Raw genomic sequence first — 19052 nt, forward strand, 5'->3', positions numbered from 1 at the left:
GGTGAAGTGCTTTGGGACTTTCTTTAAAAGGTGCTATATAAATGGAAGTTGATATGTGCTTCAGTAAGTGAGGAACAAGACACAATTGACTAATCCTGTTGGAATTCATTCCCCCAGCAAGATTTTCATTGCATTAAGGAAGGTTAATAATTTATATCTAACCAGTTCACAGGAGTCAGAACTTTAGTACTGCATTTTCTAAGTGAAAACTAGTCCAAATAACTTTATTCAGGACATTTTAACAAAAGTAGCATAATTTTAAATTAAATACGAGTATCTTGCAATTTCAGGCGTTTCTAGTAATTTTAGGTGAATCTTTTAAGTTTCATCTTACTAGGAGATGCATCATGGTAACTGGCGTTTCCAACCCAGTGAGCCCATGCTGCCCAATTAGCTGACCAACCCGTACGTCTTTGGAGTATGGGAGGAAACCCACGACGTCACGGGGAGAACATACAAACTCCTTACAGGCAGTGGGTATCCAGCACTGTAATACAGCGGTCCCCAACCACCGGGCCGCAGAGCATGTGCTACCGGGCCGCGAGGAAACAATATGATTTGGCGATATGAGTCAGCTGCACCTTTACTCATTCCCTGTCACAGCCACTGTTGAGCCATTACGCATGCGAGGTCATGACCTGCATATCATCCGTGTCAGCGCGGGAAGGAGATCAACTCCTCAAGCTTGCAAATGACGGCGGGCTGAAAAGTATGTTTGACATAACATTTCTGTCGGCATTCTGGATCCAATTCAAAGCTAAATATCCTGAGATAGCCACGAAAGCACTGAAAACGTTGCTTCCATTTCCAACATTTTTCTGCGAAGCGGAGTTTTCTGCAATGAATGCAACGAAAACTAAATTGCAGAATAGATTAGACATAAGGAACCCCCTTCGAGTATCGCTGTCTCTCATCACCCCTCGATGGCACCGTCTCATTGCAGGGAAACAAGCCCAGGGCTCCCACTGATTCAGCGATATTGGTGTGTTGCAATGATTTTATATGTTCATACGAGGAAAATATGTGCTGTGTGTTTAATATCCAAACGTTACTTAAAATGTTATGATGCTATTGACTTACTTATATAACCATATAACAATTACAGCACGGAAACAGGCCATCTCTGCCCTTCTAGTCCGAAGCCGAACGCTACTCTCACCTAGTCCTGCTGACCTGCACTCAGCCCATAACCCTCCATTCCTTTCCTGTCCATATAGCTATCCAATTTTTCTTTAAATGATAATATTGAACCTGCCTCAACCACTTCTACTGGAAGTTCGTTTCAACACTTACTTCAAGCTCCCCTGATAATTGACTTATCACTATATTCATGCAAGGAAAATATGCGCCATGTGTTTATTATTAAATTCGTTAGATAAACCCTTTTAGAAATGAAATTGAATGTATTAGCCACTTATCACCTATATTCTGGTTGTGATTACCCTCCCCCCCCCCACCGCCCGAACAGAATTGCCAAAAAGGATTTGCAGGGAAGAAAAATCAGGAGGTCATGACTCGCATGTGCACTGGTGCCCGCGCAAGGCTTCATGGTCATTGTAGTCTTTCTCTGGGTAAACACAACGTATTTGACTGCTACTCTTGTCCGTTGGCAACCCTACTGCCCCCCCCCAACCCCCGGGTCAGCTGGTCCGCAAGAATATTGTCAATTTTAAACCGGTCCGCAGTGCAGAAAAGGTTGGGGGCCCCTGCTGTAATAGCATTATGGGAGCTGCTACACTACCTAATGTTCAAATCTTTACTAATCTCATCTAATGACTCATAGGAATTCTCTACCCAAAAATACTTTGGAGACTCAGTCAAGTGTGAGATCTTTTGTAAAGGTTGTGTAGTTTTAGTTTTGAGATACAGCATGGTAACAGGCCCAACGAGGCCATGCTACCCAGTTACACCCATCATCATTATGTACCTTGTCCTGATGTAAGCGATCATGGTAGAGAAAACCCACATGTTCACAGGGAGAATGTGCAATTTCCTTAAATACAGCAGTGGAATTGAACCCAGGTGCTGGCTCTGTAATGTTACACTAGCCACTACACCCTATACTTTAGCATTAATGTATCCTTTCAGTAGGCACTAGCATAAAGCATGGTGCAGAGTAAATAATACATTAGTTGTGCTATACATGCACTTTTATAAATGTCCTTCCTGCACCATTTTATTTAATCTTGCAAGTGTTCTTCTGATTATTTTTAAGTTTATGTGGACTCATTTACTTTTGGTACTTTCCTGTAGATGCAGTGGGAGGATGTGAAAAATGAAATGATCGCAGAAAAGGGACTTGATCCAGATACTGCTAACAAAATTGGCGAATACCTTCAGCTGCATGGTAGACTATTTTCCGCTTTTTAATGAAAAAAAGATAAGATTTTAAACTGTTTATGGTTAAAGATAAAGATTAGCTTTATTTGTTACATGTACATTGAAACAGCAAAGTTCAAAGTAAATTTATTACTAAAGTACATATGTCATTATATACAACGCTGAGATTCGTTTTCTTGTGGCAATACTCAAATTCAATAATGGTGATAGAATCAATGAAAGACCACACCAATCAGGGTGCAAAAGTCAAAAAACTGGGCAAATACAAAAAGAAAGAAAAAAAGAAGAAGAAATAATAAATAAGCGAGAAATCACTTCTCATACACCTTCGCTCCAAAGTGAAAAGCCCTAGCTTGCTTTACCCTAATCCTAACCATAAAGCCAAGCAATGAGGTATAAAGTACCATACAAAATAAAGCCAAGTAATGAGGTATAAAATACCACAACACTCAGAATTGCATGCCCCTCATTATCTTGGTCCATGGGTTAAACACAAGCTGGGCCTGATCAACCCCGGCTGGGTAAGGGTGTCTAGTGATTAAAGACCTGAAACACCTTAAGACCCCCAGGTTGCATTACTGATGATGTGTCCCAAAGCACTCCTGGTTCATTAAGCCAAGTGGTGTCGGACTACGTTAATGAAAGGCATGGGCCAGATTAAAGAGGCTCAACTACCCTATCCACCTCAGCCCTACATACCTCACCACCCTAAACTCCAGAACCTTATCTCTCCTCGCCCCACTTATACATCCCCAGCCCTACCCTCCAAACTAATCCTAAGGGGGCCACACCCCGACTAACCCTAGGCCCACCCTGATTAACCCTGGCCACACCCCCACAAACCTGATGACTTGTGTGAGGAGGAGGAGGAGGAGAAAGACTCAATAAAGGCTAGTGTTGAACCTGGTAAATGCAGATGTGGGCCAGATCAAAGTGGCAGGGTGAAGTGATACCTGCTCTCCAGTACGAGACCTACAGACACTGAAGGGATATTTTGCCTACTGCCCGCGTAATTGCATCTTAACCTTAACCCCAACCTGCTCGCTCATCCAGGCAGTATCCTGGTAAACCAGAACTGAACATAATGCGCAAGTCACAGGGCTTCATGGGAGCATAGTGGTTAGTGCGATTCTCTTACAGCTCAGTGCACTTCAGAGTTTGGAATGTAATTCCGGTGCCATCTGTAAGGAGTTTGTACCTTCATCCCATGAACTGCTTGAGTTTCCTGTGAGTGCTCCAATTTGTATAGGTTAATAGGTCATTGTAAATTGTGAGTATGCCTTTTTAACCACCCTACCAACTTGTGCGGTAATTTTTGAGGAACCAAAGACTTTGTTTGCAGAAACGTGGCTGTTCCTAAACCCAATGGTGTGGCACTGCAGACTTCTGTACCTCCTGTCTGACTTTAGCAGTGAAGCTAGCATGACTCTGATAATCTCCACCATCGTCTTGCTGTTAATTTGTGATAGAATCCATCAAACATTTTTTCTTATAAGTACTTTTGTTACTTAACCTTACAGTGCATAAGAAAATAAACTGATTATCTTCTGCAGGCAACTCTGAATTAATCGACAGACTGCTACAGGATAACAAGTTGTCTCAGAACAAACTGGCACTGGAAGGCCTGAATGACATGAAACAACTTTTAGTTTATTTGAAAATTTTTGGAGTTGAGGATAAGGTAAGTAGGTCAAATGAGAATTGCAATATTTCATCTGCTGTGTTGCTATGACAGCATTTCTGATTCCAGCCTTGCTACAAACCAAAAGGTTTTCTATGATCAGCCTGACAACGTAACTCGCAGTGAGTTTTTACTGGCTTATTTGGCATTTGGAAGAAGTGTTGTATACTTCAGAGCAACACATACAAAATGCTGGAGGAACTCAGCAAATCAGACAGCATCTATAGAGGGGAATAAGTAGTCAGCCAAATCCCTTTATCAGGGCTTGTGATTATATCCTCCAGATAACATTTAAGGAAAGAAAATGTGTGTTAAACATGTTGCTTTCAAGGCTATTGGTTGTGACATGCTCCTCTTGGTCTAGTACTTCCATTGTATGAGATCTTTGCCCGATTAAATTTACTCAACAACCACTGTTTATAATGCTGTCGACATTATAAATAAATGCTGGTATTGATACACATTTTATTCCATATGTGTTCTTTATCCTCTAATTTTTAGCTTTCTCTCTAAAATTTATTTGAATTTAATTCTTTATTCTATATAATTGTTAATCTGATCAACGGTTCTGGTTGCCCCTCCGTCCCCCCTATTTGTTACCCCTGTCACTGCAGTGTAGACACTAACCTTTTTATGATGCTGTTTACATTGTAAATGCATGCTGGTATTTATATATTTATGCACATTTTATTCCATATCTGTACTTTAACCTAACTTTATTTATTTTTATATAATTCTTTATTCTTTATAATTGTTGAAAGTAGTTCATTGTTGCATGTCACACCCTGACCAACACATCACAGCAAATTCCCAAAACATGTAAAATAGACATAGCAAATAAAGTTGAATCTTGATAGAGAGCCAGTTGCAATGACCCTTCTGGATGGATGGTCTTGCTGGCACAGATATTGTTAGTCTTATTTCTGTTCTTAAATTATTGTTTCACGGTAAAGAAGAGTGTCCACTTTTAAATATGTTGAAAATCCTTTGTCATTTTGTGTCTGTCATGAATGTAACATGGACAAGCGATGGTTGGTAATTGAACAAAAATCTTCCTGCATGTAGCATGCATTTCCTGTCATCACCTTTATGACTTTTGATGTGTCCGCTTACATTGCTGTTCACTGCCATATGCCCCAGGCAATCTGCTAGTAGATGTATAAAATCCACAATACAGAAATTCACTACAGGAGCCTGAAGACACACACTCAACATTTCAACAACAGCTTCTTCCCCTCCACCATCAGATTTCTGAATGGACAATGAAACCATGAGCACGGCCTCACTTTTCTATTTTTGCTCTCTATTAGCGCTACCTAATTTACTGTTTTGCATATATTGCTTGTAATTGGTTTTATTTTTATGTATTGCAATGTACAAAATTATGACATGACAGATTTTGATTTTAAACCTTTGGAAAAAAATTATGAATGAAAACAACAAGCAATTTTTATATTGATTACTCTTTTGCAGATTGCGTTTGACTTGAGTTTAGCTCGAGGTTTGGACTACTACACCGGTGTCATTTTTGAGGCTGTGCTAACCCAGAAACAGGCTAACCAGTCAAGACAGCAGAATGAATCCTCTGAAGCAGTCAGTGTTGGAAGTGTTGCTGGCGGCGGGCGGTATGATGGCCTGGTTGGAATGTTTGATCCCAAGGGTCGGAAGGTCCCATGCGTGGGATTTAGTGTTGGGATCGAAAGAATTTTCTCAATTATGGAGCAAAAAGTGGAGGTACAACTGCTAATTTGTTATGTTAGCTTAGAGTAAAAGTACAAATCATTTAAGGAAAGAAAATGTGTGTTAAACATGCAGCCCTCTATAATATGGAGCAGGATTACATCTTTTAAGCTATCAGGTCTGCTCTGCCATTCCGTCATGGCTGATTTATTATCCCTCTTAACCCCAATCACCTACCTTCTCCTTGTAACCTTTGATGCCCTGACAAATCAAGAACATATCAACCTCCATTTTAAATATTCCCAATGACCTGCTCCCCACAGTTGCCTGTGGCAATGAATTCCACAGATTTATCTCCCTCTGGGTAAAGAAATTCCTTCTCATCTCTGTTCTAAAGGAACATCCTTCTATTCTGAGGATGTGCCCTCTTTTACTGTAGTGGTCACCCAGACTAAGGGGAGTAAGCAGTCAATGCAGGGTTTCTTGGTGGCCATTTCTCTGAGACCTGAACCCTAGGTGGACCAATATCCTTGCGGCAGTTTTGGTAGAACGGTTTTGGGGGGCGGGGGGTTAAACCAAGTAAGCAGGGAAATGGAAACTGGGGTGATAGGGCTCAGAATGGGGTAGTTGGTACCAGTGATAATGATGATGATGATGAGAGGCATTGATCGTGTGGATATTCAGAGGCTTTTCCCCAGGGCTGAAATGGCTGACACGAGAGGGCACAGTTTTACAGTGCTTGGAAGTAGATACTGAGGAGATGTTAGGTAAGTTTTTATGCAGAGAGTGGTAAGTGCGTGGAATGGGTGGGAGAGGTGGATATGATAGGGTCTTTTAAGAGACTCCTGAATAGGTACATGCAGCTTAGAAAAATAGAGGGCTATGAGTAACCTGAGGTCATTTCTGAAGTAACTACATGTTTGGCACAGCTTTATAGGTCGAAGAGCCTGTATTGTGCTGTAGGTTTTCTATGTTTCCAACTCGATGTAGTGTGTAATGAGGCTGTGAGGAAGGTCAGGTAAATGTTCGGGTAAAATTGCATTCAGTGAGATGAGGTGAAGTGTAACATGGGGGCAAAATCGAAAAGAATGATGAATGCAGGACTGAAGGTAAGATACAGTGCCATGCAAAAGTTTGGGCACCCCGGTCAAAATTTCTGTTACTGTGAATAGCTAAGCGAGTAAAAGATGAACTGATTTCCAAAAGGCATAAAGTTAAAGATGACGCATTTCTTTAATATTTTAAGCAAAGAAAACTTTTTTATTTCTATCTTTTACAGTTTCAAAATAGCAAAAAAGGAAAAGGGCCCGAAGCACAAGTTTGGGCACCCTGCATGGCAGTACTTAGTACCTTCCCGTTGCGGCCAAAAGGTTCAAAGGAACACCTAAACAAGCCTGATGCATTTTGGAAACAAGTCCTGTGGACTGATGAAATTAAAATAGAACTTTTTGGCCGCAATGAGCAAGGGTATGTTTGGAGATAAAAGGGTGCAGTATTTCATGAAAAGAACCCCTCTCCAACTGTTAAGCACGGGGGTGGATCGATCATGCTTTGGGCTTGTGTTGCAGCCAGTGGCACGGGGAACATTTACTGGTAGAGGGAAGAATGAATTCAATTAAATACCAACAAGTTCTGGAAGCAAACATCACACCATCTGTAAAAGAGCCAAAGATGAAAAGAGGATGGCTTTTACAACAGGATAATGATTCTAAACACACCTCAGAATCCACAATGGACTACCTCAAGAGGCACAAGCTGATGGTTTTGCCATGGCCCTCACAGTCCCCCGACCTAAACATCACTGAAAATCTGTGGATAGACCTCAAAAGAGCAGTGCATGCAAGACGGCCCAAGAATCTCTCAGAACTAGAAGCCTTTTGCATGGTAGAGTGGGCGAAAATCCCCCAAACAAGAATTGAGAGACTCTTAGCTGGCTACAGAAAGCGTTTACAAGCTGTGATAATACTTGCCAAAGGGGGTGTTACTAAGTACTGCCATGCAGGGTGCCCAAACTTTTGCTTTGGGCCCTTTTCCTTTTTTGTCATTTTGAAACTGTAAAAGATGGAAATAAAAAAAGTTTTCTTGCTTAAAATATTAAAGAAATGTGTCATCTTTAACTTTATGCCTTTTGGAAATCAGTTCATCTTTTACTCGCTTAGCTATTCACAGTAACACAGATTTTGACCAGGGTGCCCAAACTTTTGCATACCATTGTATATAAAGAGGAGAAAGGAGGCAAGAATGGATATTGGACCACTAGAAAATGATGCTGGAGAGGTAGTAATGGGGGGAAAGGAAATGGAGGATGAACTGGATAAGTATTTTGCATCATTCTTTACTGTGGAAGACACTAGCAGTGTGGTGGGAGTTGCAGGTGTCAAGGATCATGAGATGTGTGAAGTTTCCATTTCTAGAGAAAAGGCTCTTGGGAAACGAAGAGGTCTGAAGGTAGATAAGCACGCACCAGATGGTGTAAACCCCAGGGTTCTGAAAGGCGAGACTGTAGGGATTAAGGAGGCATTAGTAACAATCTTTCAAGAATTACTAGATTCTAGAATGGTTCCAGAAGACTGGAAAATTGCAAATATTGCCCCACTCTTCAAGCAGAGGCAGAAGAAACTATAGGCCAGTTAGTCTGACCTCAGTAGCTGGGAAGATGGAGTCGACTGTTAAAGATGAGGTCTCAGGGTACTTAGAGGCACATGATGAAAACAGACCGTAGTCGGCATGGACTTCTCGATGGAAATCTTGCCTGACAAATCTGTTGGAATTATTTGAAGAAATAACAAGCAGGCAAAGGAGAATCAGTTGATTTTGGGTACTTGGATTTTCAGAAGGCCTTTGACAAGGTACCACACACGAGACTTCTTAACAAGCTACGAGCTCATGAAATTACAGGAAAGATTCTAGCATGGATAAAGCAGTGGCTGATTGGCAGGAGGCAAAGAGTGGGAATAAAAGGAGCATTTTCTGGCTGGTTGCAGGTGACTAGAGGTGTTCCACATGGGTCTGTTTTGGGACTGATTTTTTTTTAATGTTATTTGTCAATGATTTAGATGATGGAATTGATGGCTTTAATCCAAAGTTTGCAGACGATATGAAGATAGGTGGAGGGTCAGGTACTTTTGAGGAAGCAGAGAGGCTACAGAAGGACTTAAACCATTTGGGTGAATGGGCAAAGAGTGGCAGATGGAATACAGTGCCGGGAAGTGAATGGTCATGCACTTTGGTAGAAGAAATGAGAGTTTGACTATTTTCTAAATGGAGAGAAAACACAAAAAAACTGAGGTGCAAAAGGACTTGGGAGTCCTTGTGCAGGATTCCCTAAAGATTAATTTGCAGGTTGAGTCTGTGGTGAGGAAGGCAAATGCGATGTTAGCATTAATTTCAAGAGGACTAGAATATAAAAGCAAGGATGTAATGTTGAGACTTTATAAAGCACTGGTGAGGCTTCACTTGCAGTTATTGTGAGCAGTTTTGGGTTAATCTTAGAAAGGATGTGTTGAAACTGGAGAGGGTTCAAAGGGGGTTCACGAAAATGATTCCAGGATCGAATGGTTTGTCATATGAAGAGTGTTTGATGGCTCTGGCCCTGTATTCACTAGAATTCAGAAAAGTGAGGGGTGACCTAATTGGAACCTATCAAATGTTGAAAGGGCTTGATAGAGTGGATGTGCAAAGAATGTTTCCAGTGGTGGAGTGTCTGGGACCAGAGGGCACAGCCTCAGGATAGAGGAACATCCATTTAGAACAGATGGGAAGAAATTCCCTTAGCCAGAGGGTAGTGAATTGTCTTAGGGTCCTCGACTCCACCCCCCCCCCCCCCAATGGAAACATCCTCTCTGCATAAATGCTGTCTACCCATTGGTTGTGGGAACAGTTCAGTGATGGGTTCCTATGAAGCTATTGAATTTCTGTTAAAATTAGTGGCCACTTTATTAGGTACACCTGGAGGCGGCAACTCGAAGTATATTTTTTTTATTTGGATAAGGAATTCACAAATATCGTACTTTTTTCACACATATAACCTTTTCCATTTTTTTATATGTATAAAACTACAATTATTTATACATTCTTAAGTACACATTGAGATGATATAAAAGGAAAATAAACACTTAAATAGATAATTATGTACTGTGGTAAATCTAACCTATTAGGCTAAGTAATGGTATTAGTTGTTAAATGGTAATATATAGTTTCCATATAACCCTTCTGGACCATTTCCACTGGTCCAAAATGTTGTATATAAGCCTATGTAACAACCATTGTAGGTGTTTATATCCTAATTTGTTCATGCTTGCTCCTGCCCGCAGACATAATTATCCAATCCCTATGTACTTATTTACTTAATTTTTTCATTTTTTTTATCCCTTTCCCAAATCTTTCCCTTGTGTTAATTCTCTATTTACCAAAAGAAAACAAAAAAAAAAGACATTTAGACTAGGGGTGCTTACGTTAGCAATATTACTGTGTTGATGAGAAGAGCAGTATAAATCATTAGGAGAGTCATCTAAAGTCTGCTCGCATTGGGGTTATATATTCAATCCATTTATTCCAGATTTGATAAAATTTTTCTTTTTGAATTCTCAGGGAGTAAGTCAACTTTTCCATTTTAAATTTTTCCAAGATAATTTCGTGCCAATCTTCTAATGTAGGTGGTTTTGGATTTAGCCATTTTCTAGTGATTGATTTCTTACTTGCCGCTAAGAGGGCCTGCAGCAACTTTATATCTTCCTTCTGTTCACGGAACAATACATGCCCCAAATAGAGCGTCTCAAAGTTCAGAGGTATCTGGGTCCTAAGTACCTTAACTAATGTTCTATGAATACCTTCCCAATATAGACTTAATTTAGGGCAATCCCAGAAAATATGAAAATGATTTGCCTCCTTAGAGCCGCACCTTCTCCAACACATCACATTTGTATCTTTATATTTTTCTTGATATGGGGTCTTGAAGTATCTTATAATGTTTTTCCAACAGTGTTCTCTCCAAGTCAAAGAATTAGTCGAGGACCATTGAAAGCTGCAGATTTTCCCCCAAGCCTCCTCTGAAAGTACCAACCCCGCTTCTTTCTCCCACTTCTCTTTAATATACAGTGTATTTACATTTTTAGCATGGGAGAGTGCAGTATATAATCGAGAAACTGATTTACTAGGTATTGAACTGCAAGCTGAATTCAGAATCTTGAAAAATTCTAATAATACTGTTGATAGGTCTGTATATCTACAACTCTGGTTAACATAGTTTCGTACTTGAAGGTACCTAAAAAAAGTCATTATGTTCTAGGCCATGTTTGTCCTGCAGGATTTGGAAACTTTGTAATACACTTTTATCTATAAATGAGAGGTAGGTTGTAAGACCTTTCTTTATCCATAGCTCAAATCTTTTATCTCCTCTGTTGGGAAGGAATTCGGTATCATATGCACACCATCTAAAGAGTTTTAACATGTTATTAATTCCACATGAATTAACCACCTTCTGCCATACTTTTAATGTAAGATTTATCCAACTGTTTTTAAATTTTTCCAACTGGGCCATCAATCCTTTGTCAGCTATTGAGGCCTGTAGAGGAAAACTGTCAACTAATCCAAATTCTATTTCCTTCCATCTAGCCTTATATTCCCTATTACACCAATATAACAGAGGGATTATCTGTGAGGCATAAAAATAGTTTCTCAGGCAAGGAAGAACCATACCTCCTCCTTCCTTCCCTAACTGTAAGGTGTTATATCGAATTCTAGGTTTCTTTCCTTGCCAAATGAAGCAGGAAATCCATTTGTCCCATTCCCTGAATTGATTATCATCCACCTCCACCGGTAAAGTACGGAAAAGATACAATAACCGAGGAAGAATATTCATTTTTATAGTATTTATCCTTGAATTTAAACTTAAAAAGGGGATAAGATTCCATCTATGCATATCTGCTTTTATCTCTGAGATTAATGGCCCATAATTTACCTGTGACAGTGTTGAAAGATCCTTCGGCAGGGTTATTCCTAAATATTTTAATGATTTAGCTTCCCACTTAAGATCGTATGTATCCTGCAATTTTTTGGATGGTGTATAATTTAGGGACATAACCTGCGTTTTCTTTACATTTATTTTATAACCTGATATTTTCCCAAAGTTATCCAACAGTGTAAACAATCCTATAAATGATTTTTCTGGTTCACTCAGATAGACCAAAACATCATCTGCGAATAACGCCACTTTCTGTTCAATCCCTGCCACCTTGATACCTTTTACGATTTCGCTCTGTCTTATTAGTTGGGCAAGCGGTTCAATATATAGCGCAAAAAGGAGAGGAGAAATTGGGCATCCCTGTCTAGTGCCTCTCTCTAAGATGAAGGAGTCAGAGAGGTCCCCATTTATCTTAATTCGGGCTGTAGGGCTGTCATATAGAGTCTGAATTACTTTAATAAACTTTTCTTGAAAGCCGAATCTTCCTAACACTCTGTATAGGAATGCCCAACTAACCGAATCAAAAGCTTTCTCAGCGTCCAATCCTACTACCATTGTCTCTGTCTCGTTCTTATTAACCTGTTCTAATATGTGCAGAGTTCTCCTTATGTTGTCCTGTGTTCTTTGTTGAATAAATCCAGTCTGGTCTAAGTGGATTAGGCCAGGTAAAAACTTTTCCAATCTGCCCACTAATATAGATGTAAGTAGTTTGTAATCTAAATTAAGAACACTAATTGGCCGATAATTGCCACATTCTAGTTTATCTTTACCCTCTTTAGGAATAACTGAAATAATTGCTTCTCTCCAGGAAGGTGGAGTTTCTCCTCTCTGCAAGATCCAATTAAAGGTGTTAAGTAGTAATGGGGCTAACTGTGTCTTCAGGGACTTGTACCATTCTGAGGTAAACCCATCAGAACCCGGGGACTTTCCAGCCTTTAACCTAGAGATGGCCACGTTCAGTTCTTTGACAGTTACTGGTTCTAATAAACTTTCATTTTGTAAATCTGTAAGTTTAGGTAGATCTAAAAAATTCAACACACTGTCTATATAGGGCTCATTGGGGGCCCGGGGTTGGGAGTACAGCTCTCGATAATATGTTTCAAAACTCTCTTGAATTTTCCCTATTGTACTCTCCACAAGCTTTGTCTTTGGATTCTTTATTTTATGAATTGTATTGTCTGCTGTTGTTTTCGTAATTTATATGCTAATAATCTAGCTGATTTACCTCCTACTTCATAATTCTTTTGTTTCAAGTAAAGAAAATTTCTTTGAGTTTCCAACGTATAAATATCGTCAATTTCACTTTGCAATTTCCTAATTTCCTGTTTTCGATTTGAATTTCTTTTGTTGCTATCTACAACTTGAAGTTGTTTAAATTTTCCTTGAAGGTCTGCTAATTTTTGTGCATTGATTTTTTTCATGTGAGTGGTAATGGAAATAATTTTCCCTCTCAGTACAGCTTTCAATGTATCCCATAAGATCACTGGTGATGTTTCTCCCGTGTCATTAAGGTCTAGATATTCTTTGATTTCTCCCCTTAATCTCTCCATTACTTTCGGGTTATTGAGTATATGTGAGTTTAGCCTCCATAGTGTTTTCCTCATTTTCCTTTCCAGGATTAGAGACATAAAGACTGGGCTATGATCCGACAGATCAATTGTTGCAATATTACAGTTTTTTATCCTAAGTCTATCTGTATTAAAGATAAAGAAATAGTCTATCCTTGAATAGGCTGAATGAGGGAAAGAGTAATATGTATAATCTTTACTAGTAGGGTGTACTTCCCTCCAGACATCTATAATTCCCAACTCCTCCATCAATGAATTCACTTTCCGAGTCAGAGGTTAATTCTGAGTAACTATTCTTGAAGAATCTAATATTGGATTTAATCTAATATTAAAATCCCCTCCACAAATTACTACCCTTTGAGAACTGACCATTAGGTCAAAAATGTGTCTATAAAATGACCATTCACAACCTGGAGGAGCATAAACATTCAGCAATGTTATTTCTGTACCTTCTATTCTTCCTGTGATTTTTACGAACCGTCCTTCTTTGTCTTTAGTCTCTGAAATATGTTCATAATTAAGAGTACTTGATATTAAAGTCGCTACCCCTCTTTTGTGACTCAATTTATATGATGAATAAAATACATGCTTAAAGCCCATTCTTTTTAATTTTCCATGTTCAGATTGGCTCATGTGTGTTTCCTGGAGGAAAGCTATTTGTGCCCTCTCTTTCAATTTAGACATAATCTTATTTCTTTTAATTGGATTCAAAACCCCATTAACATTATAGGAAATTATTTTTACCAATTCAGTTTGCATTTTTCTCTAGTAGAAAAAAAACACTCCTTTTCTAACCAAACAGTAAGCAATCCCTTCTCAACAGTAAACCGAGACATATAACCACACCCTAGACATTTTTGAACGTGTAACATTTGAAAATTTTTCCCGACTTCCCACAGTGAGGCCTGAGCACCGACCCGCCTCAGTTCAGAGGAATAACCTCTATCTTCACCCTGTGTTAGAGGGCCCTCAGCAGTTTGAATAATCTTAGAGAATTTTCTCCTTATTTATGTCTCGACCAAATTGCTATCATTCAAGTTATTCCGCCTAGTTTATTTTCAGTTACCAGTTTTCATTTTACCTTTAAGTCCGATTTACTCTTTTCAGTCATTTCTCTTAATTAATCTGTGTTCTCTGTACATTCGCGTCTGAATATTTGCAGCTTTTCCTTGTAGTTTGACACTCTGGTTCGTGTGGAGCGTCCTCGCCCCACTAACTGCCACGACTTCTGCCGAATCCTCTCCAGTAGCGACTCCGGTTGGGTGATAACTTTAATAGGTAGTCCCCAGTCCGCCAGGTCCGACGTTGCCTCCTCCACCGTAGTGTAAGTTTTTGTCCCTTCGTCGTAAAAGACTCTCGGCCGAGCTGGATACAGGGTCTGGAATCTGATGTTGTTTTCCTTCAGGACTCTCCGTGTTTCCGTATATTCCTTCCGTCTGGCAAGAATCCCCGGTGCGTAGTCGTGGTCTAAACTGATTTTACAGTTGTTCCACATGAAACCTTTCTTTTGCCATGTCCTTTTAAGCACCTCTTCCTTCGTTCTGTAACTGAGAAATCTGACCAGAATCGATCTGGGCTGGGTGCCTGCCGGAGGCTGTGGTGCCAACGCGCGGTGAGCCCTTTCTATCTGTAGGTCTTTTGCGGCCGGTATATCAAGGTTCTCTCTAAGTAGCTTCTCCACGAAGGGAATCATCAATCCGGGTTTACCTTCGGTTCCTTCGGGAACTCCGTAGATCCTCACATTTTCCCTTCTCGAGCGGCCTTCTTGATCTATTAGTTTCCACTGGAGCTGGTCTTGTAGCTTCAGCATTTCTGCTATCACCTCCTCTGCATTTTGTAGCTTCTCTTCAATTCTAACAATCCTCGCTTCGGCTTCATCTATCCCAGTTAGTTTTTACTATTTCTCCTTTAATATCTTCCAGCTGTTTGCTGTTATCTTGTCGGAACTTGCGAATCTCTCTGAGAATCAAAGACAGAGTCACCGATTCCCCCTCATTATCTCCGTCCTGGCTTGCCGTAGGGGAGCTAGGCCCGTCGCCTTGCTGCGTCTCTTTATGTTTATCAGCCTTCGGAGCGGACTTTTTAATCTTGTTCTTAGACATCATCCTTGCCCCTTTTATTAATATAGCTATGCAATATTAAGTATTTGTCTAAATTCGATTTTGGGGCAGTTTACCTTCTTTTTTGTCGAGAGACCTTTTCCTTATGCCGCCATTCCCTTGATGACCCGGAAGTCCTGGCAACTCAAAGTATAAAAGAATGCAGGCACAGTCAGGAGATCCACTTATTGTTCAAACTAAACATCAGAGTTGGGAAGATATGTGATCTAAGTGACTTTGACCGTGGAGCGATTGTTGGTGCCAGGTGGTGTGGTTTGAGTATCTCTGAAACTGCTGATCTCCTGGGGAATTTCACGCACAGCAGTCTAGAGTTTACAGCAAAACACCCAGTGAGCAGTATTTCTCTGGGTCAATTTCCTTGTTAATGAGGGAGATCAGAGCAGAATGGCCAGACTGCTTCAAGCTGACATGAGGCGACAGTAACTCAAATAGCCATGTGTTACAACAGTGGTGTGCAGAAGAGCATCTCTGAATGCACAACACATGTTGAATCTTGAAGTGGGTGGGCTACAGTAGCAGAAGACCACAAACACAGTCCGTGGCTACTTTATTGGGTATGGGAGTAAAATGCCCGCTGAATGTAGTTTGCCATTTTGGGAAGAAAACAGATTATTGCCCATACCCAGCCTGCTTTATAGAACAGTGCTCTCTCATCAACTTGCAAAATATTATTTTAAAAACTGCAGATATTTAACATTTTATAGTGAAAACAAAACTAACAGTTTAGGAATATCTTTCAGTTATTGACCTGAATTAAATTGCAGTGTTGAACAGTGGCCCTCTGTATTGTACTCATCTGTGATCTGATGATTGTACTGGGGACAGCTGGGGAGAGGTGTAAGGGAGCAAGAGGTGATAGGCAGGCAAGATTGAAGAAGAATAGAAAGTGTGGCCTTGAGAGTTAATTAAAAACTTATTGAATCTAGAAGATCGTAAATTTCCTTAGAACCATTCAGAAATGCTGCTTTTATGCCTGATTTTGAACTTCATTAGGAGGTTGAAGATCAGATCTCATTGGGTATGGCAAGTGGCTGCAATCTTGGGATCATTTAGGACGGGCTTCCCTCTGAAGTGACCCATCAAGTCATTTGATTATCAAACTTTGGGCAACAAGGCCTGACTACAGCAATGTGCACACTGAGGTTGATGTTAACTGCCTTAATCTTGATGATGTTTTAAATCTCACACTTGTCAACAATGGGGTGTAATTCTGCTCAGACTTTCTGGAGACTGCCTCTGTTAACGGCAACAAGGTTTCTTCAGTTTAACAGGAGATTCCGCAGATGCTGGAAATGCAGAGCAATACACACACACAATGCCAGGTGAACTCAGCATGTCACCCACCTTCCCCCTCCTCTGGTCTCCACTATCACCTGCCAGCTTGTACTCCTTCCCCTCTCATCACCACCTTATTCTGTCTACTGACTTTCTCAGTCCTGCCAGCACTTCTTGTATGTTGCTCTGACAAAAATTCAAACATTACCTCTTCGATTGTGAGGGGGTTTTCTCAACCCCTCATTTAATGGTAAAGGTCCATGGCATAAAAAGAGTTGGGAACCCCTGCAGACCTATCTGTAGTAAGAAACTAGAATTAATTTGTATTTAAATGTTACAGATCATTGGTAGAGAGCACAGATATTTCTCAATTGATGCAGTTTATATTTGGAGATTGATTAAACAACTACGAAGTGAAATGTCTGTGGAATGAGTGAAATAACCCATCGCAGCTGCAGAGCACACTGAAGCAGATGCAGGATAATGACTTGTAAAAGCTCTCACCTGCTGACGTCCACGAAGAGAAGACTGATATTTGAGCAATGCAGTTGAAAATGGCAGCCTCTTTGCTACGCTGGCTAATAAAAACAAGATAAATGGTTTTGGAAATGTGCATGCGTGAAAGAGAATTCAAAGTTAAAAGTGAATTTATTATCCAAGTACGTATATAGAGTCATAGAATTACAGAACACTACAGCAGAGAAACAGGGCCTGAAATGTCGACTGTACACTTTTCCTAGATGCTCTCTGGCATGCTGAGTTACATAAGAACATAAGAAATAGGAGCAGGAGTAGGACATCCAGCCCATCGAGCCTGCCCCGCCGTTCAATAAGATCATGGCTTATGTGTCCGTAAACTCAGCTCCATCTACGTGCCTTTTCCCCGTAACCCTTAATTTCCTTACTATGTAAAAACCTATCTAACTGTTTCTTAAATATATTTAGTGCGGAAGCCTCAACTGCTTCCCCTGGCCGGGGAATTCCATAGATTTACCACTCTCTGGGAAAAACAGTTTTTCCTCATCTCTGTCCGAAATCTTCTCACCTGAATCTTAAGGCAATGTCCCCTAGTTCTAGCCTCACCTACCAATGGAAACAACTTTCCTACTTCTATCTTATCTATCCCTTTCAAAATTTTGTATGTTTCTGTAAGATCCTTTCCTCATTCTTCTGAACTCCAGAGAGTATAGTCCCAGGGGACTCAATCTCTCTTCATGTTAACCCCTTCATTCCTGGAATCAACCTGGTAAACCACCTCTCCACTGCCTCCAAAGCCAGTATATTCTTCCTCAAGTATGGAGACCAGAACTGCACACAGTACTCCAGGTGTGGTCTCACCTGTACCCTGTATAGTTGCAGCATGACCTCCCTGCTCTTGAATTCAATCCTTCTAGCAATGAAGGCCAACATTCCATTTACCTCCTTAATAACCTGTTGTACCTACAAGCCAACTTTTTGCGATTCATGCACAAGCACTCCCAAGTCCCTCAGCACAACAGCATGCTGCAATCTTTCACCATTTAAAAAATAATCTGCTCTTCTATTATTCCTTCCAAAGTGGAATATCTTGCATTTACCAACACTGTATTCCATTTGCCAGACCTTGGCCCACTCACTTAACCTATCTGTATCCCTCTGCAGACTCTCCACATCCTCCGTACAATTTGCTTTTCCACTCAGTTTAGTGTCATCAGCAAATTTTGCTACGCTACACTCAGTCCCCGCTTCTAAATCATCAATATAAATGGTAAACAGCTGAGGCTCCAGCACCAACCCCTGCGGCACCCCACTCACCACTGACTGCCAACCGGAGAAACACCCATTTATACCAACTCTCTGCCTTCTATCGGTTAACCAATCCACTATCCATGCCAATACACTTCCTCCGACTCCATGCATCTGTATCTTATTTATGCTGTAAGTCTCTTGTGCAGCGCCTTATCGAACGCCTTCTGGAAATCCAAGTATATGACATCCACCTGTTCCCCTCTATCCACTGCACTCATTATGTCCTCAAAGAACTCCAGTAAGTTTGCTAAACAGGACCTGCCCTTTCTGAATCCATGCTGCGTCTGTCTAATGAAACCACTCCTTTCTGAATGTTTCGCTATTTCTTCCTTATTGACAGCTTCAAGCGTTTTCCCGACTACAGATGCTAAGCTAACTGGCCTATAGTTGCCCGTCTTTTGCCTACATCCTTTTTTAAAAAGTGGCATGACATTTGTTGTCTTCCAATCCTCCAGGACCTGCCCAGAGTCTAGAGAGTTTTGATAAATGATTACCAACACGTCTACTATAACCTCCACCAATTCCCTCAGCACCCTGGGATGTATCCCATCAGGACCAGGGGACTTATCTACCTCCAGGCCCTCTAGTTTGCTCATCATTATCTCTTTAGTGACAGTGATTTTATTGAGGTCCTCACC

The 19052-nt window shown here is 40.5% G+C and overlaps 1 protein-coding gene across 6 annotated transcripts in view; it reads left to right on the forward strand.

Moving 5' to 3' along the window:
• hars (histidyl-tRNA synthetase) overlaps nucleotides 1–19052 on the forward strand; it is an 80899-nt gene that overhangs the window by 51517 nt on the left and 10330 nt on the right. For all 6 annotated transcript variants that reach the window (XM_072264170.1, XM_072264168.1, XM_072264165.1 and 3 more), the window contains 3 exons: nucleotides 2254–2347; nucleotides 3894–4021; nucleotides 5495–5755. In XM_072264170.1, coding sequence (XP_072120271.1) covers nucleotides 2254–2347; nucleotides 3894–4021; nucleotides 5495–5755 — 483 coding nt within the window. The remainder of the gene's footprint in view (nucleotides 1–2253; nucleotides 2348–3893; nucleotides 4022–5494; nucleotides 5756–19052) is intronic.

The sequence above is a fragment of the Mobula birostris genome, chromosome 7 (assembly GCF_030028105.1).
Source record: "Mobula birostris isolate sMobBir1 chromosome 7, sMobBir1.hap1, whole genome shotgun sequence".
Lineage (NCBI taxonomy): Eukaryota > Metazoa > Chordata > Chondrichthyes > Myliobatiformes > Myliobatidae > Mobula > Mobula birostris.